The sequence below is a fragment of the Mastomys coucha genome, unplaced genomic scaffold, assembly GCF_008632895.1.
Source record: "Mastomys coucha isolate ucsf_1 unplaced genomic scaffold, UCSF_Mcou_1 pScaffold1, whole genome shotgun sequence".
Classification (NCBI taxonomy): Eukaryota; Metazoa; Chordata; class Mammalia; order Rodentia; family Muridae; genus Mastomys; species Mastomys coucha.
Window position 1 is genome coordinate 12,742,456 of NW_022196891.1, and position 25,034 is coordinate 12,767,489.

The window sequence follows — 25,034 nt, forward strand, 5'->3', positions numbered from 1 at the left end:
TTTGGCTGAAATTCTATTTTATTCTGTATTAGAATGGTAACTCTAGCTTGTTCCTTGGGACCATTCACCAGGACAGTTTTTTTCCAGCCTTTTATTTTGAGTTTGTGTTTGTCTTTGTCCCTGAGGTATGTTTCCTGTATGCAGCAAAATGTTTGGTCCTGCTTAAATATCCATTTCTTAGTCTATGTCTTTTTATTGGGGAACTGAGCCAACTGATGATGAGAAATATTAAGAACCAAAAATGATTGTTGTTTCCTGTTATTTTTGTTGTTAGAGGTGAAATTATGCTTGTGTGGTTCTATTCTTTTGGGTTTGTTGTGAGAAGTTTAGTTTCTTGTTTTTTCTCTCCTTGTATTGGAGTATTCCTTCTATTACTCTATGTAGAGCTGGATTTGTGGAAAGATATTGCATAAGTTTGATTTTGTCATGGAATATTTTGCTTTCACCATCCATGATAATTGAGTGTTTTGCTGGATATAGTAACCTGGGCTGGCATTTTGTTCTCTTAGGGTCTGTATGACATCTGCTCAAGATCTTCTGACTTTAAGAGTCTGTTGAGAAGTCTGGTGTGATTCTGATTGGTCTCTCTTTACATGTTACTTGACTTTTTCTCTTACTGCTTTCAATATTCTTTCTTTCTTCTGTGCATTTCTTGTATTAGTTATTATGTGTCAGAGTCATTTCTTTTCTGGTCCCATCTGTTTGGTGTTCTGTAGGCTTCTTGTATATTTATGGGCATCTCTTTCTTTGGGTTAGGGAAGTTTTCTTCTATAATTTTTTGAAGATGTTAGCTGGTCCTTTGAGTTGTGAATATTCACTCTCTTCTATGCCTATTATTCTTAGGTTTGGTCTTTTCGTTGTGTCCTAGATTTCTTGTATGTTTTGTATTTTGTATTTTCTTTGACTGTTGTGTCAATGCTTTCTAGGGTATCTTCTATGCCTGAGATTCTATCTTCTATCTTTTGTATTCTGTTGGTGATGCTTGCATTTGTGACTCTTGATCTCTTTCATAGGTTTTCCATCTCCAAGGTTGTCTCCCTTTGTGTTTTCTTTAATGGTTCTATTTCTACTTTTAGATCCTGAACAGTTTTGTTCAATTCCTTCATCTGTTTGTATTTTCTTGTATTTCTTTTAGAGATTTATTGATTTCCTCTTTAATGGCTTTTACTTGTTTACGTATGTTCTTCTGTATTTCTTTGAGTTATTTATGTCCTTCTTAAATACCTCTATCATATTTATGAGATGGTATTTTAGATCTGAATCTTGTTTTTCAGGTGTGTTAGGATATCCAGGGCTTGGTCTGGTTAGAGAACTGGATTCTGATGTTGGTTTCTGCTGCTTATGTTCTTGAGCTTGCTTCTCACCATCTGGTTATCTCTAGTGCTATCAGCCTTTGCTGTCTCTTGTTGGAGCCTGTCCCTCCTGTGATCCTGATTGTGTCAGAACTCCTCAGAGTCCAGCTGTCTCTCTGGTCCTGTGATTCTGGTATTCTGTGATTCTGAAATCCTTGGAGTTTCAGGCCTCCTGGGAGTCAAGCTGCCTCTGGGATCTTGAAATCCTCGTGTGAGCAAGCTCTTGAGATCCTGTTGTATCAGAGATTCTTGGAGTCAAGCTTTCTCTGGGTGTTGCAGGAGTAGGTGGGAATCCAGAGCACTGGATCTGCTTAGGGCACAGGTGCAGACCATAGGAACCTGTGCCTCTAGATGGGCAAGGGTTCATACTTCCCTGGTTCCTGTGTGGGTCCCAGTTACTACAGTCAATGGGAAATATGTTATGGCCATACTGTGATCTTGAGTGTGTCAGAGGTCTAGCGAGCCTGGGTGTGTCCAATCTGGGACTTGAACTTCCTATGTGATCCTATGATCTGGGGCATTTCAGAGCACCTCAGAGTTGGGCTCCCTCTGGGAGTTGCAGGAGTAGGTTCAGAGTCAGAATCCTAGGTCAGCTCCAGGTGTGGGTTCAAACTAGCAGGAACTCTTGCCTCTGGTTGTTCATGGGTTCCTGATTCCCTGGATCCTAAGGTTCCCAGTTACTTTGGGTATTGGGGCAGACATTGTGGCTTCAGCTGGGATATGGGGCGCTTCAGAGCCCCTGGGAGTCAGGTTGCCTCTGGGTGTTTTAGGAGTGTGTGAAGAGAGAAAGTTCTTGATATCTAGTTTTCCAAACACACTTTATAAAGAGAATATTTCCCAATTGTTCTTTGTGTTTTTAACAACTTAATTGATGATCAATTTACTTTACTAGCATGAGTTTTTTACTCAGTTTTTTATACTGTCCTTGTGATTTGTGTCTGTTATTTGCTGATACCTTATGCCTTTTATTTGGAGCTTTGTAATATATTTTTGCAAGCAATTAACATGCTTCTATTCTTGTTTAAGTTTGTGTTGCATTTTCAGAACTTTTGTAGTTTTATATAATTATAGAACTACTTTTGTACTTATATTAAAAATGACATTGGAATTTCTCCAGTGACTGTATTAGATCTGTAGAAAAGATTGAGTAGTATGAGCATATTAAAAATGTATAATAGTCTAATCTATAAGTATAACATATATTTTATTTTACTTTTGTCTTTATCAGTTTAACTAGTGTTTTGTAGTTTTACAAGTACAATATTTTCTGGTTTTAAGTAATTTTATTCTTTTAGACTAAACTGTGTTATTACATCTAGATTTGCTTTTTCTCTACTTTTTTTTTTTTATTAGATATTTTCTTTATTTACATGTAAATTTCTCCCTTCCAGGTTTCCCCTCTAAAAAACAAAGAAACAAACAAAAACAAAAAAAACAAACCCCAGCTGCCTCCCCACTCCCCATGCCTGCCACCCCACCCTCTCCTGCTTATAGGCCCTGGCATTCCCCCACACTGGGGCACAGAACCTTCACAGGGCTGAGGTCCTCTCCTCCCATTGATGATCGAATTTGCAATCCTCTACTATACACACACTGCCAGAGCAATCAGTCCCACTGTGTGTACTCCTTGGTTGGTGGTTGAGACTCTGGGAGCTCTGAGGGTACTAGTTAGTTCATATTGTGGTTCGTCCTAAGGGGCTGCAAACACCTCAGCTCCATTGGTCCTTTCTCTAACTCCTTCACTGGGGACCCTGTGCTCAGTTCAACAGATGTCTATGAGCCTCTACATCTGTATTAGTCAGGTACTGTCAGAGCCTCTCAGGAGATAACTAACTATATTTAGGCTGGCTTGTCTTTCCTTCAGTCTCTGCTCCATTGTTAATCTCTGCCACTCCTTCCATGGGTACTTGGTTCTCCCTTTTAAGAAGGAATGAAATGTCCATCTTTGGTCTTCCTTCTTCTTGAGTTCCTTGTGGTTTGTGGGTTGTTCTTCCTGTATTCCAAACTTCTGGGCTAATAACCACTTATCAAAGAATGCATACTGTGTTTGTTCTTTTGTGATTGAGTTACCTCACTCAGGATGATAATCTCCAGCTCCATCCATTTACCTAAGAATTTCATAAATTTATTGTTTTTAATAGCTGAGTAGTACTCCATTGTGTAGATGTACCACAACTTCTGTATCCATTCCTCTGTTGAGGGACATCTGGGTTGTTTCCAGGTTCTGGCTATTATAAATAAGGCTGCTATGAACATAGTGGAGCATGTGTCCTTCTTACATGTTGCAGTATATTTTGGGTATATGCCCAGGAGTGGTATAGCTGGGTCCTCAGGTAGAACTATGTCCAATTTCCGGAGGAACCGCCAAACTGATTTCCAGAAAGCAAGAAGTCAAATTATCACTATTTGCTGATGATATGATAGTATACTTAAGTGACCCCAAAAATTCCACCAGAGAGCTCCTAAACCTGATAAACAACTTCAGCAAAGTAGCTGGATATAAAATTAACTCAAGCAAATCAGAGGCCTTCCTATACACAAAGGATAAACAGGCAGAGAAAGAAATTAGAGAAACAACACCCTTCACAATAGTTACAAATAATATAAAATACCTCGGTGTAACCCTAACTAAGCAAGTAAAAGATCTGTTTGACAAGAACTTCTCTACTTTTACAAATAGGTTGTTTTTAAGTCCCGAGAATCATTAAAGTTTTTATACTATAATGTTTTGTTGATTCTTTGTGAATTTCACATCATGCACCCCAAAGCCATCCATCTCTGTCCCTTTGTCCTTCACCCTTGCTCCCTACCTTGACTTATGAATTTTAATAATTACTTTTGCTAACTGCTTTGATTAGGACTTCTAACACTGTGTTGGTGCAGATTTCCAGTGTTGACATCCTTGTCTTCTTCTTTATCATAGATGAAAACCTGTTACCTGTTTCCATTGAATATATTAGATGCAGGTTCATTATATCTGACTTTTATGTGTTGAGGTACATCCATTTCATATATAATTTTTTTGTAATTTTCAACAAAAAAATTGAAATTTGTTAAGGATTTTGTTTTGGCATCCATTAAGATGATGATAAAATTTCTGTACATTATTCAATTTCTGTGGCATATTATATACTGATATGCATGTTGACCCATCTTTATATTCTAGGGGCAAATTACAGTTGATAATGCTATATGATCCTTTCAGTTGTTGTCTAATCAAGTTTGTGAGTTTGTTAGTATTTTGTTAAGAAATCCTTAATGATTATTGCATCAAAATTTATTGTACAATTTTTCATAAGTATCTAATTTTGGTATTCATATAATGTTGGAAGATATTTGATTGCTGGTTAAATGCCTTTATCAGAAATTCATTCAGAGTTGTGAACCATATTCTTATTGAAATACATCTCAAGTCAAAATTTTTGATAAGCAGAATTAGTTATTGTTCTGTATTTCAAGGGACTTAATATATTCTTTTATTATAGAAACATGAATACACTTTTATCAGTGACCTCTTAAGGGCAAACTGTTTATGGCTCTGTTCATTACAGAAAACTTTGAGAGAAATACAGTGTTGTAATAACATCTAATATATGATAATATAGAATTACAAGCTTAATATGATTCTAAATCCCTAAATTTTTTCTGAACAGTCCTGTTCTGAAACATATGAAATTCACAAGAATTAAGCTTCATTCTTTATGATTTAATCTATAAATTAACTGAATGATACATTATATTCTTTTTTAATGAAATATATTTTTATTTTATTTTTTGTTTGTTTTTTGTTTTGTTACCTACCATGCACATAAACATTTCTGTGACTATAATATCTCTCTTGAAATTCCAGTTCTGTAAGTGGTACCAGACTGTGCAGGGCCTTCTAGAATTCTTCCTAAGAAATCACAAATTCTCATTTTCATTCTCATCTTTGATTTTACCTGTCACTAGTAAAGGAAGGAAATAAACTTTATCTCCCAATTAGAAGACTGTGATGAAATCCAGGTCCTTCTCAGAAATCAGCACAGCCACATGCCCTGCATATTTGAAACCTCTAATCTGAAAATATCTATGAAATACTTCATTTAAACCAAAGAGTGATTATTGTTCAATTGGAAAGTGTTTATGTAATCTGGATGGATTCACAGTTACTGTTTTTTATTGTCAGCATCAGTCTTCATTCTTGCTGTGTTTATGGTTGTGCATGGCATTAATACAAGAATAAGGAAGGCAGAGGCAGGCACACTTCTATGTGCTTGAGGTCAGTCTGATCTATACAGCTAGTATCAGTGCAGCCAGGCATACAGAGTGAGTGATACCTTGTCTTAAAGAAGCAAGCAAACAATAAAAATCACACATCTAAAACACAGGTATGGAGTGACCTGTACAACTAGGTTATGTGAAAAGTTGTTTGGAGAAACTTAACTACGTATATAAATGTAGTTGACGGCAAATTTCAATTTAGATTTTTAATGCTCAGTCTAACTGGATAATTAGACTCATTGGTGCATCTTTACCAAACTGGCTGAAGTTTTTCCACTTTGTGGTGGACAGAATCAAAGATTCCTCTTCTTTGCAGTGGCAAGCTTTTTGTCGTGATTGTTGTAACAGTTCTGTAATAACCAGACATATGATAATAAAGATTTTGATTTGAGCTCTTCTCCATGTGACCAGAAAAGAAAGTTACATCCCAGAACACAGATCCTACTTTGATTCTTCCCTCCAAATACGTTATCACTGGGGCGCTGTTGTGTTTATTTTGGCTTTTATTCTTGCATCTAATTTGATTTTAGACTTCCAAGAGAAGCTAGCAGTACATTAGCTTCCATGTTAATGGAAAGGACCTGGAACCTGCAATTGAGTCACTGCTCCTCACTGGGGTCTTGGAAGGATGCTTCTGTCATTGCTTCCTCCTGTTGTCCACTAGCTTTGGAGCCAAGTGATAGCATTGTGTGTCAGGCTGTGTTCCAGTTGCTTAGTTCTTCCTCATGATTTTTTTTTTTAATTTTTTAATTTTTTTAAGATTTATTTATTTATTTATTTATTTATTTATTTATTTATTTATGAGTACACTGTAGCCATCATGTGGCTGTTGGGAATTGAACTAAGGACCGCCCCACTTGCTTGGGCATAATACACTGTAGCTGTCTTCAGATGCACCAGAAGAGGGTGTCAGATCTCTTTACAGGTGGTTGTGAGCCACCATGTGGTTGCTGGGAATTGAACTCAGGACCTTCAGAAGAGGAGTCAGTGCTCTTACCTGCTGAGCCATCTTGCCAGCCCTCTTCCTCATGTTAGCAGTAGAGTTATTACGGGAGAATGAAGTTCAAATCACATGATTTAAAAACATATGCCTTCCTCTGAGCACTGGAGCTGCAAATGTCTGAGTAATCCTGCATTGCACGGCAAATCATTCATCCTGGAAGAATATTCTGTTGGCTTTATCATTTATAGTGAATGCTATGTCACTAGATCTTTGAATAAAGCATGGTATTCTGTGTTGTTACAGTGTTTGTGTCTATGGACATATACATTATATCCACACACATAATTTATTCAGTTACTAAAGCATTAGTAATGTATGCTGATGGTATAATAATAATAATTACTAGACATCTCTAGTATTATATAGATTTTCATCAAGAGCTCATAACTCCACTTTAAAGATTCATTATATCATAACACAGGTATGGAGGTCAGAGGACAACTAGCTAGTAGATTTTCTCCTTCTATCATGAGAGTTCCAGCGACTGAATTCAGATTATAAGTGGGTGTCTTTATTCAGTGACCCATTTCAGTTGCTCATAAACTCATTTCTTGTTCTATACTTTTTATGATACGGAAACACAGTAATAAGTGCATTGTGAGTAACCAGTTTAAAAAAAAACAGTTAATGTTCTCAGTGCTGTATTTTGGAAACTGCTTTGTATCAACATATAAAACTAATTATATCATATGGTCACTCCTCTAAGTTTTCCACATACACAGTCATCTTTAATTGGTTTATCAAAACTACAGAATCCAAATTACAGCTTTGTTATATTTTTTGCCTGAAATGTGTTTCAGACCAGTTAAATGACCTCTGTGTGGTATCCTGGAACAGAGAGTCCTTGAGGGCAGGAAATCCACAGGCTTGTTTTACTTTTGTTGTGTACACAATCATAAACAGGAGAGTGGTTAATAAATATTATTCAGACGCAGTCCTGGGAAATAGGAGACAGAGGCATGAAATAGTGTTTTTATTGCTACAATTATGCTGATGATCTTCTGGCCACTTCTCTCTGGCTAGCTTAATTGCAGTCCTCATATTTTATTCATTAGAAGAGTTTATCTGTGCCCATTCCTCTTATGCTACAGCTGTGTCTTTATCAAGCACCTCCTAATGGGTGTGATCTGTGGTCCCATCCCCTTTCTGTCTGGGATTTTCTCAAGTCTTTAATGAGCATAAGACTTGCAGCTATCAATTCAAGGATGGAAACAAATGAATAGACAGTTTTTGTTTTTCGTAGTATTTTGAAAACCTAACTCACTTTATCTCCTTCATGTCATTTTTGATAAATTTGCACACTGATTATAACTGTTTTGAAGCAAGTTTGATTTATGTAGGTACTCACATCAAGTCTTCTTGGGGTTTCCTTTTCTTTTTCTTTTATTTTTCATTATTTATTGTAATCAGAGAATGCCTGTTAACTCTCAGCAATAGAGTCCTGTAGATTTAACTTGCTCATGAGAGACCAGAAAACAATCTAGGGAAAATATAAATGATTCACTATAAGAAAGAGATAGATGAAGGAATAGCAGAAAGATAGCAAAGGTAGGAAGAAAACAAAGACAGAAAATGAGAACAAAGAAATGAGAAAGAAAAAAATAATCAAAAGTACATGTAGGCAAATTCTAATAAGCAAGACGCTATAGGTGCATGAATATGTGTTTTCATGTGTATACTTGAACATACCTGTATACATGCTTTTCAGAGAGAAGCAATTTTAATTGAGTAAAATAAGTTGAAAGTCTAACATATATTTATATTGTATATCTCCTTCATTTAACTAACTTGGCTGAATGGCTGAGTGAAATGTTATTCCTCTACTGTCAATATGTTCAGTATATTATTCTAGTATATTTTATTATAATATATAGACAAACAAATTGTATCATAAAATGACTAGTTCCTGGTATTGAATAGGTCAGAGAAATGTCTTATTGAAAAAGACACACTAGTGCAGAGATTTGTGACTGTTCAGAGCTCTGAGAATAAGTGGTGGTGAGTGCTCAGATGTAGATGAAACAAAGCAGCGATCATGCTGAGGGTTGAGAGGTATAATATTCAGGCACAAAGAGGGGCGTTAAACAAATTTAAAGAGGGGTGTAACGGAGTTTAAAAGCCATTACATGGAGAAGACACTTTTGAAATGCTGACCACCTTACATATTGTCCCTATTGAACACCTCAAAACCTAATCTCAGTGCAGTTGTGGTGACCTTCCCAGTGACCTCCACAAAGTCAAACCAATTCAAAGTTCCAACTTGGAGGCTATTTGGTGGTGAGCGACGGAAATTAACTTTTCCTTCATATGCAAGGAGCAACTGGACTGCGATGATCCTATACCCATCTATATGTAGGCAGAACTAATTAGAGTCAAGATATTATTAAAAATAAAATAAAATACAATAATAACAATCATCTGACCCAAATACATGTTAGAATTTTTAGTTATGTTGTAAGAACAATTTCCTTCTGTTAGATGCTGGGTTAATATAAGGTACAATGCTAATAAATATTGCATAGGTATAAGAAAGATGCATATTTAAATGGAGTATTCAATTGATTTATAATCTTATTTCACATCCCTTTCTAGCCATGTTTACAATTCTTTTAGAATAATCTACTAGGGTATTAAGTGTTCTCTTCTTGCTCTGGTCTGAATATTTGTGTTGCCCACAACACAGATATTTGTCCTCAGGTTTCTTTCAGGTAATGGTCTGGTCATAAGGTAGTCACCATTATAGGGTTAACATCTTTGTCCTTTGTTTCTTCTATCTGTAATAATATCCCTGAGGTGTTTTACATACAGTAAGAGAAGTTTTATATTTTGTCTACCTTTTTGAGCATTCCTATTTGAGATTAGGAAAATGGATTTTTTTACTTTGTGCCTCGTGTAGACATGCAAGATGATAATTGTTGCACGTAATTTTTAAAAGTCATGCTTTCTCTGGCTAGGCTCTGGGACTGGCAGCCACTCACATGCTGTCTAGTTAGCCTCCATGGCTAGCTAACATTTTCCCAAGATCCCCACTGTGTTCTGAGAACCCATGATGATTATATTCCCAAGAAGACTGCCTGTTGCTCCTTGCCTGGTGCCAGAAATGACCTTCTCACAGTGACTGCTCCTCAGTTATGGCCTCTCACTTGCCCACATTTATTATCACAAATGGAAAACACCAGACAATCTTAATTTTTAAAAATAAGTCAAATGACATGATTGCTGGGCAATCTATTGTCCTAAACTCATCAGCTATTCTATATTAGAATTCATCCTGGGATGGAGGCCACCACCATATCTAATGGCCCCCAGGCCTACATGGTGTCCATCTTCTCTGCTACACAGCCTGTTTGAAAGCCTTTTCTCAATCTTTTCTCCTCTTCTTCCTCCTGGGACTCAGAAGAGCCACCTCTATATCCTTGCCAGATGAATATCTTATGCTGTCTTTATTTACCCAATGAAACAATAAGGGAATTTCCCTCTACAGGTGCAAGGATTGTGTGGCAGAATAAACTCTTACATCATGGCCTGAAAAGGAGAAAGGAATCTTAAATGTCCTCTCAAGAGCATACTCTTAATGATGTAAACACCTCTCACTAAGCCTGTCCTAGTCACAATTTTTCTTTCTGAACAGACATCATAACTAATGCATGTCTTATAAGAACAACATTTAATTGGGGCTGGCTTACAGCTTCAGCGTTTCAGACCATTTTCATTAAGGCAGGAATATGACAGCATCTAGGTAGGCATGGTGCAGGAGGAGCTGAGAGTTCTACATCTTCATCTGAAGGCTGCTAGCAGAAGACTAACTTCCAGGCAGCTAGGATGAGGATCTTAAGCCTGTGCCCACAGTGACAGATCTACTTCAACAAGGCCACACCTCCTAATAGTGCCACTCCCTGGGCTAAGCATATACAAACCATTACAAGGCTCCAGTTCCAGTAGGTCCATGGCCTCTTCCAGCTAATTTTGCTGGGCACCAAGCTGCTTACACTTGAGCCACTTGAGAACAGTCAACATCCAGAATTGCAGCAAGAGGTTCCACAGAAAAAGCCCGAAGTGACATATTTCAGTCCTATCAACAGGACTGATTCAACAGGAAGATACTCCCTCTTAGCCAGTAGCAGATCCTTACCACACACAGACTGACTTGGTTTCCCACATCCCACTATCCAGAACAATGCAAATTAAATCTCTGTTGTTGGAAAGCTCTAGAGTCCACATTGTTTCACATTGTTTCACTGTAGGAGCCAAAATGAAATATGATGTGTGCCACCTGATTGCTATAGAGAAAATGTATTGAATGTAGGTTAAAATAAAGGATTTTCATGTTTAACATTATACACCCTTTCATCTATGCATCGTACATTAATATATAGAAAATAATGAATGCCATTCATAACCATTCTTACTGCCTTTTACACATCATTTAATACAAACATTTGATAAAAAAATCTAGTATGAATAATATGGTTGAAAGTCTCATGAGTCAAATTTTATCAGATTACTTGTTATCTTAATAAAATAGTAAAAATTACTAGAGAACGGTCTGTTAATATGAGAAATCACATGACATTTGGTTAGCAATGGAACAGTTAATCTTTTTGCACACATTTTAACACACAATTTTATTAACTCATTAGCATACTACTAAAGATTTAAAAATCTTCAAGACTATGAATATCCTAACACCTATGTGTGTGCATTAGCTCATGTATATGGTTGTTACTGTCTGCATGTTGACACACGTGTCCATATGCACAATCTAAAGCACACACAGAGGTGTTAAAATATTTATATAGTGTATAGTCAAATACTTGGTGTTGGTAAAGTATGAGAAATAATTGTAATATAGAAATTTGCACATATAATTACCTTGGATTACTTATAAGAACATAAATATTATCACATAACATAGTGATGAAGCATAAAAGATGGCATGAAATCAATAATTTCTATATTTTTCAAATGAAAATAAGTACTCTCACTTTAAAGTATCAAAGATGAGTTCTTAGAAAGGAAAAGATTTAGAAGAATTTCCAAAGAGAAAAGAGTAGAATTTGCATGTATTCAACTGTGAAAATACAGCAGTCAACCATGGCTAGAGGAGATAATTTTATAGGTAGGGAGCCTAACAGAGCAAAACAAAATATTTTCCTCCAAATGTCAAGACAAGGAATTGGCCAGTTTGATTGAAGAGTTAACATATGTCTGGAAAAATAATCAAATCTAATAATCCTTAGAGGTCAAGGCTTGGGAGCATCTGTACTTCACATTGCAAATGATTGTTTGCTTTTAAAAGTTAATTGGGCAGGGAGATGCTGCTGAATAATTTGCTGCCCAAAAGAGCTATAGCAAGTTAGCTGAAGAGTAACTCAGTGCCGGCAGGAGTGGGGGGCAAATGCCCCTGGGGAGTTTCGGCTATAGATTCAGGGAGTGTGGTTTCACTGGAACAAAAGTTGGTTATAAGAACATGGACGTCTTCTGTGGCTTGCTAATCAAGAAATTCCATGTGCATGATTATAGCTCTCACTTTCTTAGCCTAGAAACCTATGCTTGATGGGAAATAAATGGGAAACAAGGGTAGGCAGGAACACATACACTGTTTTGAGGTATTGATAATGATGTTCACCAAACAGTGAATAAAGATGCAGGAGGACTGGAGAATCTCTCTTTAAACCATTTATATATAAGAAAGAGGGAAAAATATCTGTGAGGAATGATAAAGAAAAGTACCCCACACCTGTGAGCACCAGAACCAGTCCTGGGCTGTGAGATTGGAGGAGTCCTGTGAATGCATACTCAGCACATGTACCAGTAGATGGTTTAATGATGAATAGACAGATAGAGGAACAGAATGTATAGAGAGGACTGCCCTCATCTTCCTTTTGAAATGATTGGAAAATGCATGTAGGAAGCCAGCTGAGAAAGGATTTGAAACCAGAGTAAATGAATTCAGCCAAAGCAGGATTAGAGCAAGAAGAAATTCCATGAATTTGAACTCTAATCTTCTGCCTTCTTCAATATTTTAAACACAATTTCCTGCAGAAAATGACCCAAACTGATAGAACTAAGGCTTGAAGGAGAATTAAGAAACCCATGAGGATTTTCTCAGGGTATCTGTAAGACAATTTAAGAAAAAGTTGGTAGATTTATGTTAAAAGGAACCATTACAAGGCCATAAATAATTAGTTATTATTATTAAATGGCCTTCTTTTCAGCTGAATGTTCAAATTCATTACTTCTGCATTTTATTTGTTTCTGTCAATGCTTATACTTTGTTTAAAACAACACATTTGTTGTGGTGACCTTGAATTAAACCAACTACCAACTAGCCAGTTAGAAATTAGCAATGTCTATTACTTACCAAGAGCTTTAAAGAATGAGTGATGAGGCATCTAAAGAGAAGAGTTGAAATTTCCTCAAACTTGATGTCTAGTGTTTCAACCATCAATTGCAGAATAGGAAGTTTTTATGTCTTTTACTTCTATATAGCATTCTACCCTCGTAATGTTGATGAGATTTTCATTTTGAAGGAGGCAAGTTTATTTTCTTTGAAGTCCAATGTTTTGGATGTTATTCTGTCACTACATTGAAAGTTGATTTTGGACTTTTCATTGTGGTTATTTTATCATAATTCAGTATCACACCAAGAGGCTTGTGTGATGAAATTTGCACTTTTTGTTTGTTTAGTTATTTTTGCTTATTTGTTTGTATGCCTGACCTGGTAGCTTCAGTGATAGCAGAGGAGTGAACAGTTAATCTCTGCTCTGTTCTGTTTCTGAAGTAACAGTTTTGTTACTTCATGGATGCTTGTATTGCAGGATAGCAGTAAATGTGTGTGTGTGGGGGGGGGTTCTTTGCATTGTTACATTAAACATGTCAATGTCTATAGCACTAGACAACAACCTGTCCTGGATTCAGGATGAGTGCCTAATAAAAATTTCTTCATTTCCATTTCGAACTGAGCTATACAGGCCTTACACACACACACACACACACACACACACACACACATGGAAAGTAGAAGTAATTGAGAAGTAATGTCATTGCACTTTCCTTTATAAAAATAAAATATAAAATTACTCCAAATCAGTTGGGCAGTAGAAACAGTTCAGTCATAAAATGCTTGCTTTATAAGTACAAGTGCCCAAATTTCTTCTCCCCAGCTAGGCATAGTGGTCCTACTTGTATTCCTAACAACAGGAGTAGCAATAGAAAAGAGCTTGCCTGAGCTTGATGGACATCCAGTCTAGGCAGCATACAAGCTCTCAGTTCAGTGACACATCTTGTCTCAAAACTTAAGATGGAACCTGATCAAGGAAGACACCAGGCGTCTACTTCTATACAAACCCAAATACCTGCAACACAAACTCATGTTTACAAATGCATTACACATAGTACTCCATATATGAGCATGCACACAAATCAAAAGAATTCCTCAAAAAATGAAACGAAAGTGTTCAGAAGAACAAGTCAATTTTTTAAAGTTCAAACGTATAATCCAATTATTCTAAACATTTACCATCTAAATTGTTTGTGAAATGTCAGTGTCACCTGGTGCATTTGATTAAATATACAAAATTAAGGGTCTACATTCTTGTGTCTTCAACAGCTTTATGACCTTACAAATATCCCAGAGCATTACAAGTCAAGCCACCATAGGCTACTTTTGGAGCAGCACTATAGTTGGATTTCCAGAGAAAAACTGAAGTTGATTCCTGGTTATGTAACAAGCTTTTCATAAGTATCCTGTGAAAATAGTTCATATTTTTGATATTCTACTTTTAAATATTTTCAGATTTTCACATAAATATTTCACAAATACAGATATACACTCTTAATCAGGAGTAGGTCACTGTTCTATGAGCATGCATGATAGCTTTCCCATTTGCCAGCAGATGAGCTTAGAATCAAGCACACCTTTCCAACACACATGGATCTGGTGAGTTCTTAATGTTGGTCAAAAGAAAAATAAGTTAGGAGATACTTTGTGGTCCCAAAAGAAACTAAAAGGAAGGAATTGGGGTAGAGCTGATCAAAATTCATTATTAGTTGGGTAGCCTAAATCAAGACTCTACCATATATTTATAGCTTGTAATACTTTTATTGAAATTATTTTTACAATTTCATTCTGAAATTGATCGAGCAATATTAGACAAGTTTAGGCAAATTGGAATTTTTAACCACCAGAATACTTATTGGAATATTTATCCATGCCAGTGGTTTTTGTTTCATTGTCACCTTTTTTTTCTTCTAAATACAGGTGAGTAGGTAGACCAGAATAATTGAGTGAACTGTATGTACTTGAAAAAATCTCTAAGAAAATTGAGGCTTTATACTCAGTAAACATCTGTAGTTTTGCCAAAGTAATGATTACAGTATTAGTTCAAGAACAATTGCTCTGAGAAACTATGATGCCTTTTCATTCCCATTTATAATAGACATGGTTTGACATAACATGGAAAATATATTACTGAGGTTTGGAGCCATAAAATCTGAATTTATGTCTTCTTTCCATGTGAGGCTGAAGAATTTCCTAACCCTTTGTTTAATTCCTCATGTGGCTGAAGAGCTCTTACTCACATTATTAAGTGTATTCTCTGATTTAATCATCCTGCCTGACAAGCAATAAGACTAGGATGGATGTTGATGAATATCTGGCATTATCTTCTGATATGCATGAGGTTGTATTCTCTCCAAGTAAATGTTAATCTTCCTTCCTCTCTCTCTTTCTTTCTTCCTTCCTTCTCCCCACCTCTCTCGCTCATTCTTTCTTTCTTCCCTTCCCCTCTCTTTCTTCCTTCCCCTTCCTTCCTTCCTTCCTTCCTTTCTTCCTTCCTTCCTTCCTTTCTTTCTTCCTTCCTTTCTTTCTTTCTTTCTTTCTTTCTTTCCTCCTTCATTCCTTTCTTTCTTTCCTCCTTTCTTTCTTCCTTTCTCTCCTCCAGAAATGATAGGCTGTTTAGAACGAAAGGGTGTGTAGAACAACTTTGTGTGTGCGCCTTTATGCTTGTGCAAGTGTATGTGCAGGAACATACACCTGTGTTTGTGTGGGGTGGTGAGGAATAGGTTGATTTTGACTGTCTTTCTCAGCCGTTCTCCTTCTAAACTAATTGTTTTCAACAGGATCTGACATTGAACCCAGAGCTCACTGATTCAGTCAGCCTGGCAGGTCTGACTGTCTATTGTTGGGATTATAGACATACCAACTGACGTGGCTTTTGATGGGCACGTCCTCATGCTTTTTCAACAAAGCATGTGACTAACTGAACCATAAATGTATCCTTAATGACTATCCACCTTTTCTCTTATACCAGCATTTCTCTTATACCAGCTGACTTGCATTTTGTTCACACAATGAGGTAATCACTTGCCCTCAGAACTCCAGTAACCTCAGCTTCTTCTCTTACTTTCTACACTCACACCCTCCCTCCAGCTACAGTCAGTATCAGAGGATGGTTAGTACATGTGGAGTCCTGTTACTCCTAAAGACACAGAAGTGTGTCAAATACCTTCTGCTTTGATCCTTACTCAAATAAGTGCTTTCCTCACCAGGACAGTGTTTGTGAAAGGTTTCAAAACATAACCTCCAAGCCAAGTGCAATGATTCCATGAGACTTTCTTTAAGATTCTTAGACAAAAGTCAGTGTCTAGCTCTGGGCTATATTTGGATGGCTATCTTATTAAGATTTACGTTACACCTAGCTGAAGATACGCTCTTCTGCTTCTGGATATTATGAGCACCCTACGAACATTGGCACATCACACTATGAGCTTGACACAGCATAGAACTGTTAACATGGTGATTGTATATGCTTTATATATTATTTTAGGACTAATTGTATTTAGCTTTTCTATATACTTAAACATGTGTGGCAGGGAGAGAGAGAGAGAGAGAGAGAGAGAGAGAGAGAGAGAGAGAGACAGAGAGAGACAGAGAGACAGAGAGAGACAGAGAGAGACAGAGAGAGACAGAGAGGGACAGAGAGAGACAGAGACAGAGACAGAGACAGAGAGAGACAGAGAGAGACAGAGACAGAGAGAGACAGAGAGAGACAGAGAGAGACAGAGACAGAGAGAGATAGAGAGGGACAGAGAGAGACAGAGACAGAGACAGAGACAGAGAGCAAAGGAAGAAGAGAGGAGAGAAATTCATGTGGATTTGTGATCTATGGTTTGGACGTGAAATGTCCCTGTGTCTTCATTTGCTTGGGTACTTGCTTACTGGTTGGTGCAGCATTTTTGGGATGGGGTAGAACCTTTAGGAGCTGAAGTCCAATAGAAAGGAAGTTCCATAAGTCACAGGAAGTAGATCTTGAGTGTTTATAGCTCACGCTCACTCCCCATTCATTCCCTACTTTCCAAGTTATGGACTGGATGTGAAGCAATGCAAGCATCAAGCCTCCTGCTTCTGCTACCATATCTTCTCTGTCATAATGAACTTTGGAGTTGTGATCTAAAATAACCTTTTGTCCCTTAAGTTGCCTCTGTCAGAGGTTTACTTTTTGTTATTTTTAATCACAGCAACAAGTAAGTATCTAAAACATACACTTGCTCATCCTGTGGTTCAATTTGTAGGAAGGAGTACAGTGTATAAAGAGGATACAAGCGATTAGTCATGAGGATAGTTTCTCCAGTATTCTCAGGATAGTCTGTAAGTGAATACAGGATGGGAGGCATTAGACTCAGAGGTGAAGACCTGGGGGCAGAGCTCACTCATCTGAGTATTTGTGTAGCATGCATGAAAACCTGAACTCTATCGCTAGCATGGCATAAACTGGTCATAATAGTGGACACCTTTACTCCTGTTATCAGGGAAATGGAGGCAGAAACATTAGAAGTTCCAGGTCATCTTTGATTACATATAGTGAGTTTGAGGTCAGTCTTTGATATTTACAACTATTAAGAAAAGAAGATTCAAAGATGAGTCAACACAATCATTACTAAGGAAAATGGCCATATAGTTTAAAGAAAAAGCCAAAGATCATACTTGAAAAGGATGTGTATAGGTGGAAGGGATGCATGAGAGAAAATAGGACTTGATTGAACATCAGATACAGTTTACTCTTCCTTTTGACATGTTGAGTTAACCAGAGGATAAAGCTGTGAGCATGGATGAAATCAAAACACCAATTTCTATACCGAAGGCTCACGAAATATCATGGAAGAGGGAGTGGAAAAACTATGAGAGCCAGAGGGTCAGGAAGTTGGCTGAGAAACGGTTTCCTAACAGTGACAGGGAAGCTACATGCATGATTCATCAACAGTGGGGCTACTCAAACAAGACATGAATAATGATAATACTAATGTGGAAGGGGCAAATCTGATAGGAAACAAATTCCCTTCGGGACAAAAGATTAAAGAAACTAATGACTGGTGAGAGAGTTGGTTAGTTTTTTCTAGGAAAGAGTTCCCTAATTGGCTTTCTAGTAGCAAATGGCCATCGCAGAACTCATTTGCAAACAAGCAATGTAATCAGCAGGTTGTATTTATTTATGCATATGATAATAATAATAATAATAATAATAATAATAACAGTAATGGAGACTAGTAATGTAAAAGGAGATATTGGAGCAATGGAACATGGGAAGGGATTGAGAAAAGAAAGGAAAGGAAGGAGATGATGTAATTATAGTGTAATCAAAATTAAAAATAGAGAAATACTAATTTTCTGGAGAGAATATGAGACAAAGTAAAATAAAATGAATTGAAGCATGTTATTAACACTGGCAGCCACAGCTCAGCACAGCTGCATCTCTGCTTTCACAGGCTTCTCTAGCTCCTTGCTGGTATTGGTTGGAAGGCTACCTGTGCTGCTCCTGGATACAGATGCAGCTAAATTGTCCTGGCTCTCATTCAGACACCACAGAGAGGCTGTGTGTTTACTCCCTTTTAAACTGCAACAATTCAAGATTCAAGAGGAGTCTCCGATTCTAATTCTACTGATTAAACCTTAATTGGGCAGATAGGCTGGTCCATGACTTCACCTAGATTTCTTATATCAAGAAAACCATAATTGACCCATGCCTTGATAAACTAGGCTCATACATAATTCTTCTATAAAATAGATTATATTTTCAGGAGGGAGAGATGGTACCATGGGTTAAGTGTTTGTTTTGCAGTTGTGAGGACCTGAATTAAGTACTCAGAATCCACAGCAATATAAGAGAAAAAGAAAAAGCAAGAAGTGCTGATGTAAATACTGAGTATGTCCTTGAGTATATACAATCCCAGTGTTAGAAATATAAACACGAGAATCCCTGATGCCTCCTGTTCAACTAATTTAGTTGTATTTGATATATTCCTGGTTCAAGGAGAGATTATTTCTCAATAAATGAGGAGGAAGGCACTGGACGCCATCTCTGGCTTCTACCTTCACAGATATGCATGTGCATACAAGCACACACATAATTTGTTTTCAAGCCATTCCTCTGTAAATAGCACGGTCACACCTATCCATGGACACCTAAGCATGGTATGTCTTACTGATTTCTAACAGTGAAGCTGATCTTTCGCAATGTTTACAATGCAGAAGCAACATTTTTCTTTAACATTTTATGAATAAGCAGCTAGGATCTAATATTGTTCTTCTTCCTTCTCTCACTGTCCATTTCCTCCTAATCTTCCCTTTCTTGATCTTTTTCCTTTTCCTTTTTCCTTGTCTTCTCCCTACTTCTTCACACATACATACGCCCCCCCCACACACACACATCTCTCAACTTCAGGGCCCCTATTTCCTTTTTTTTATTTTTATTTTTTTTTGTCTATTCTGAGTAAGATCAGAGGACAACCTTAGGTATTATTCCTCGGGACCTGCCATTCACATTCTTTCTCTCTCTGGTCCAGAGTTCTGAGTAACCTAAGCTAGCTGGTCATGGAGCTCCAAGCATCCATCTGTCTCTACCTCCAGACATTAGGATTACAAGGAGCATCACTGTGTCTGAACTTTTCCTTCCTCACCCCATATAGACTTCTGGATCTAAAGTTCAGGTCTTCCGCTTGAGAAGCCAGTGCTTAACAGAATAAGGTCCCTGTAATTTGTATTTTTGTATATTATTCCTGTTAGCAAGGTAAACTCAGAGGCATGCTTTTTTTTTTTTTATTTTGGTTCATTCTGGCATTTATCATTGATGACGTAGTGCTTACATTAGTATCAAAATAGATTTTATAAAAAGAAAACCTTAGAAGATATTAGTCAAATTAACCAATATTTTAATTACAATTAAGTGATAGTATTTCATTCCTTCATTGATGCAACAGTTTTTTATCAATAGAAAGAAAAATTAGTCTCCAAAGGCCAAAAATTGCAGCTTAGGTGTATATCATTTCCTTGAATATACAATTGGTTTGTGAATTAGCAAAAACCACATATTGTTTGTGGTTCTCAGTTTCCTCATTTTCTGCTCTCTCCATTACTTTACAATGATGAAGAAGTAAAAGTGGGTTATCTAGAAGGGAAAGTAAATGTAAGTCCTCAGCTTTCATACACTGATTTAAATATGAACGTATTGAGATATTTTTGTTTTGTTTTGTTTTTTCCTTTTTTTCCCTTTGTGTACAGTTAAAATCAAGGAATCAGTCAGATGTCCAGCCATGAGTATGACTTATCTAAGCAATGATTTAGGAGGAAGGCATTTCATCTAAAGTTTTTAAAGGAGATTGGGTTGCTTGAGATAAAGGAGATGCTTGGGTCATTTACAGATAGCCTTAAGAGAAGAGTACTAGTTAGCAGACATCTACATGGGGCACTCTAAGCAGGAAGATAGTACTAAAGGATGTGTGGGATTTAGGGCAGATGTGGTGGTGGGAGGAAGGTAGATGTTTCCAGTTCTTCTTAAGAATTAGCACCCCCAAATAACTATGCTTTTCATAAAAACTTCCCCACATGTTTCTCATGGTTTATAGCATTGGATTTCTAAATATAATCTAGCCTGTTTGCCTCAAAGATTTCTGGGAGATTTAGCTGTGTGGACAATTTAGAGGAAGTGCATGTTTTGTATATGTAGATAGAGACTGTATGAAAATTAAGGATGTCCCTGTACAACAAAATCTTGCCTGTGTAAAATTTCCCCATCCTAGCAATCATAACCAGAAAATTGCAACGGCTTTAGAATTGTTGTTTGGTTTGGCTTGAGGCAGTGCCTCTTGTAGCCCAGGCTGGCCTCTGACTCGTTATGTAACCAAATACAATGATAAACTTTGAATCCATAACCCTAGTGCTGGGATTGCAAGCCTTCACTACTATACCTGGTGTGCACCCAGACAGAGCTTCTTCCATGCTAGGAAAGCACTCAGTGCCAATTGCACTGTATGCCTATCATTAACAGTAGAATCTTACATCAGTAATGTTTTTATTTTAGGTGTCTTGCACGTGTAAAGCCAAAAAAGATATCCATTGCTATGGGAAACTATGTCTGGTGCCTTTAGCAAGATCCTATTCAGGGCCTCTATATCTGTGTTGGTTCTTGCTTGGGATATACTATCATTTTCTAAGTAGTAGCTATAAGCTACTGTGCTATTCACAATCATTAAAGACAGCAGAAAGATGATAATAAAATCAGGCCAAGCTAATTATTCATGCCCCTATGTCTCAGTGAATCACAATTTCAGAATGCTTTTCCTGAGTTACTGGGGTGTGGTCTTCACAGACTCATTTCCCCTTAAGAACTTGGAAGTTCATGCCTTCTCTTCACACATGAGGTCACTTGGCTTCTGGCATTGTGAGTAAAAAAAATGGAGACTAGATAAGGATCCCTTTTATAAATGCTTATTTTCTATTTAACCTTATTTTCCACCCTCTTTATTATCTACCAAAAGGGACACAGGTTTGGCTCATTTTGGTCCTTACTGTGTTATTTTGTTTGGATAATTCCCAAGGGCTATCAATCAGTCAACATATATATGGAGTTGTATGGTTTGTGTGTGTGTGTGTGTGTGTGTGTGTGTGTGTGTGTGTGTGTGTGTGTGTGTGTTTGTGTGTGTGTGTGTGTGTGGTGTATAGATGTGTTGCTGCTGCTGTTGTTACTTAAAAACTGATTTAATTGTTTTTTAAAAAGACCAAAAGGAAGTAATGTTAGGTGATTAAAATGATGAGGAAGAACAGACCCAGGAGAAAAGAGACACAGATCAGGAAAGAGAACATAAAGCTTTGTTTCTGGTTATGACTTCATTATAATCTATTTCTGTTTTATGATGGGTATGTGAATTCATCTCTTTGTGTATAAGTAGACCATCTTGGCATTCAAAAAGTATCTAAGTTCTGTTATTCCTCTGAGGTGGTGTTTGTGAAAGTTCAGGCTTGTTTTAAATTCCACTGACTATAAGTACAATAGCACTCAAAAATGACGAGTCACTGAAAACACAATGTGGCACTGACCAACTTAAAGTGACCATTTAGAAACCTTTTTGAAGGAAGGATTTAATAAAGTGAATATTTCCTCTTAATCTGCCTAATTTAAAAATTAACTTTTATTAATTCAATTCATGCATTATTTAAATTATAAATTTTAGAATGTTACACATAAAAATAAAGAATAGCTTTTAATATTTCAAAGCTGATCCAAATAAATCAGTTGTGATATTGTCTAATCTGCTATCAATTTGAGTTATGTTCCTGATTCTCAATGGTATCATTCATTGGTCTTTAACTGTGTCCTTTTAATAAAAATACCATTTGATGTACAAACCCATATGTGTACCTAAGTATGCATTTAAAGCATATAGAAACTTGAAAAAGATAAAGGAGGAGGAGAAAATGCAATCCAGAAAGTATGGGAAATGGAAAGTTTGGCTGGGTGGGGAAGAGAACCTTCCTATGCACACACACACCACTGTGAGCTCCTCTACAGCCTTTCATCTTGCACTCCTGACTCATGAAACATCTGTCTTTCAGATGGAGCCCCATTCACCTGGTGGATTGGGAGGTCTGATGAAAAACACCCTTACTGGGGAGGTTCTGTCCCCAGAGTCCAGCAAGTCCAACAATGTGGATGTGGCCTGGAGAAAAGCTGTCTGGACAATCGGCATTTTTGCAATTGTGATGCAGACATAGATGAATGGTAAGGAGAACTTCAGTTTTCCTACAGTGGTAAGAAATATTAACTGATGTGTAGAATTGCTACTAAGAGAGAAAGATGCAGATACCAAATTCAATGGGAATTATGGCTGCAATAAAAAAAGAAAGAAAAAGTTTTTAAAAATTTAAAAAGGACTGGGAGTTTGAGAGATGGCTCAGCACTTAAGAGCAATGGAAGCTCTTCTATAGGCCTTAGATTTGCTTCTTAATACCTATATGTTGGCTGAAATTGTCCTTAATTACAAAAGATCTAATGCCTTCTAATAGCCCCTGTGTGCACTGTGTGCACATGGATCATTTACATAAAATAAAGACAATCATATCATATAAATAAGCATTTAAAAAATGTGAAAACTCTGCTCTTCTATGTTGAAGAGAAATAATGAGGTTTGTGTTCTAACCACCTTGTACCCTGAAATTTTTGTTCTAAGCAAAGAATGAAATGTAATATGAGTTTACCTTTTAGTCATTTTTTAAAAAATTCTGTCCACATCCCTTGTGTGTGTGTGTGTGTGTGTGTGTGTGTGTGTAGATGCTCTTGTATTTGTGAGTGTTCATGCAGGTGTTTATGCATATCTGTGGAAGTCAGAGACAGTTTTCATTGTCTCTCTTCAAATTCTACCTGCCTTCATTTTTTTGAGACATGATCTGTGGCCCAGAAGAAGTTGGTATGGCTGGCTGGTTGGATTTGCCTGTCTTTATCTCCCCAGTGCTGGGATTATAAGTGTTTATAATCACATACAGCCATTTAGTATGGGTTCTGAGAATCAATTCAGGCCCTGTCTGTTTAAGGCAAGCACTTTGCTACCAGGCCATCTCTCTATATTCTGCGTTAAGTTTTGAAGCACACGTTTTGTGGAGGAACCAGGAGAGATGGGAGTGTAATTCTATGAATAGCTTCTATTTCTTCCACTGATGTTTAGTTCTTTTACTACCATATAGTGACTCTAAGACTAAAGTAATTTTTCTATTCTACTTACTGATTTCCAGTGACTGATAATATAATTCTCAGAACAATCTTGATCTTCCATAAAAATATGTGCTTAGAGGTTGAGAAATACCAATTACAGAAGAGTTAAATGATTGTTTTCAATATTATACACATCTGTCAAATGGCAAAAACCAAACTCAAGCCTAAGTTCATGGACATCATCTCCAGTGCTCCTATACCAGATCAGTCTTGTGAAGTGATGTCTAAGTTCTCATGTCTGCTAGATCTACATATCTCAACCTCCAGGAAAGCTTTTCAGTTTTCACCATATTAGTTATGAAAATGTGCACATACCATGTCCACTCAGCTTTCAGGTTTGGGCTGGATTTCACGCAGCCTGATATTTTAGCTTTTACAGTGTTTCTCTCTTCTCATCAAATACTTCTCAATTATAAGTGAGCATCCCTGTCAATCTTCTCTCAGACAAGTTAAAATTTCATTGGGGTACAATATTTTCTCTCATTGTTCAAATTGTTACTTGCAGCAACTGGTTCAAAGAAACTTAAGTTCTAGTCAAAACTTCATTTTAGATCAGGAAGATAGGGTTTGGGAGATGGGTTAGTCAGGAAAGGGTTTCCCACTCAAGCATGAAGACCTGGATTAAATCCCCAGCATCCACATAACTAAGCTATTTCAACATCTGGGAGTCCTGGAAGGGTCTTGAACACCCAGCACTGGTGAGGTGGAACCAGGTGGGTCCTTGGGGCTTATTGGAAAGTTCCAGATGGGAGATCATCTAAAACACTAATTTTCAACCTATGGGTCAAGATCACTTTGCAGTTTGAATGTTACACTCACAGGGGTTGTATATGAGCATTTGAAAACACAAATATTTACATTACAATTCATAATGGTAGCAAAATTATAGTTATGAAGTTGCAATGAAGGTAATTTAATAAGCCAGGTGGTGGTGGTGCATGCCTTTAATCCCAGCATTTGGGAGGCAGAGGCAGGCAGATTTCTGAGTTCAAGGCCATCCTGGTCTACAAAGCGAGTTCCAGGACAGCCAGGGCTACACAGAGAAACCCTGTCTTGAAAAACAACAACAAAAAGAAAAAAAAAAGAAAATAATTTAAGTTTTGAGTGTCACCACAACATGAGAAACTATATTAAAAGACTATAACATAGGACAGTTGAGAACTAGTGCTCTAAAGAGAAATTCATGCATAGATGAGCAGTACCTGGAGATTGGCATCCACGTTAGTCCTCTGGAATCTATTCCTTATATATATGGGCCAATGTACACAAGCTCCTACACATACACACACACACATACACAATTGAAGAAGAAGAGGAAGAAGAAGAAGAAGAAGAAGAAGAAGAAGAAGAAGAAGAAGAAGAAGAAGGAGAAGG

General features: G+C 37.1%; 1 protein-coding gene across 5 annotated transcripts in view; it reads left to right on the forward strand.

The window, feature by feature from the left end:
• Cntnap5 (contactin associated protein family member 5) overlaps positions 1 to 25,034 on the forward strand; it is a 910,241-nt gene that overhangs the window by 704,914 nt on the left and 180,293 nt on the right. For all 5 annotated transcript variants that reach the window (XM_031380047.1, XM_031380056.1, XM_031380065.1 and 2 more), the window contains one exon: positions 22,508 to 22,673. In XM_031380047.1, the coding sequence (XP_031235907.1) occupies positions 22,508 to 22,673 (166 nt within the window). The remainder of the gene's footprint in view (positions 1 to 22,507; positions 22,674 to 25,034) is intronic.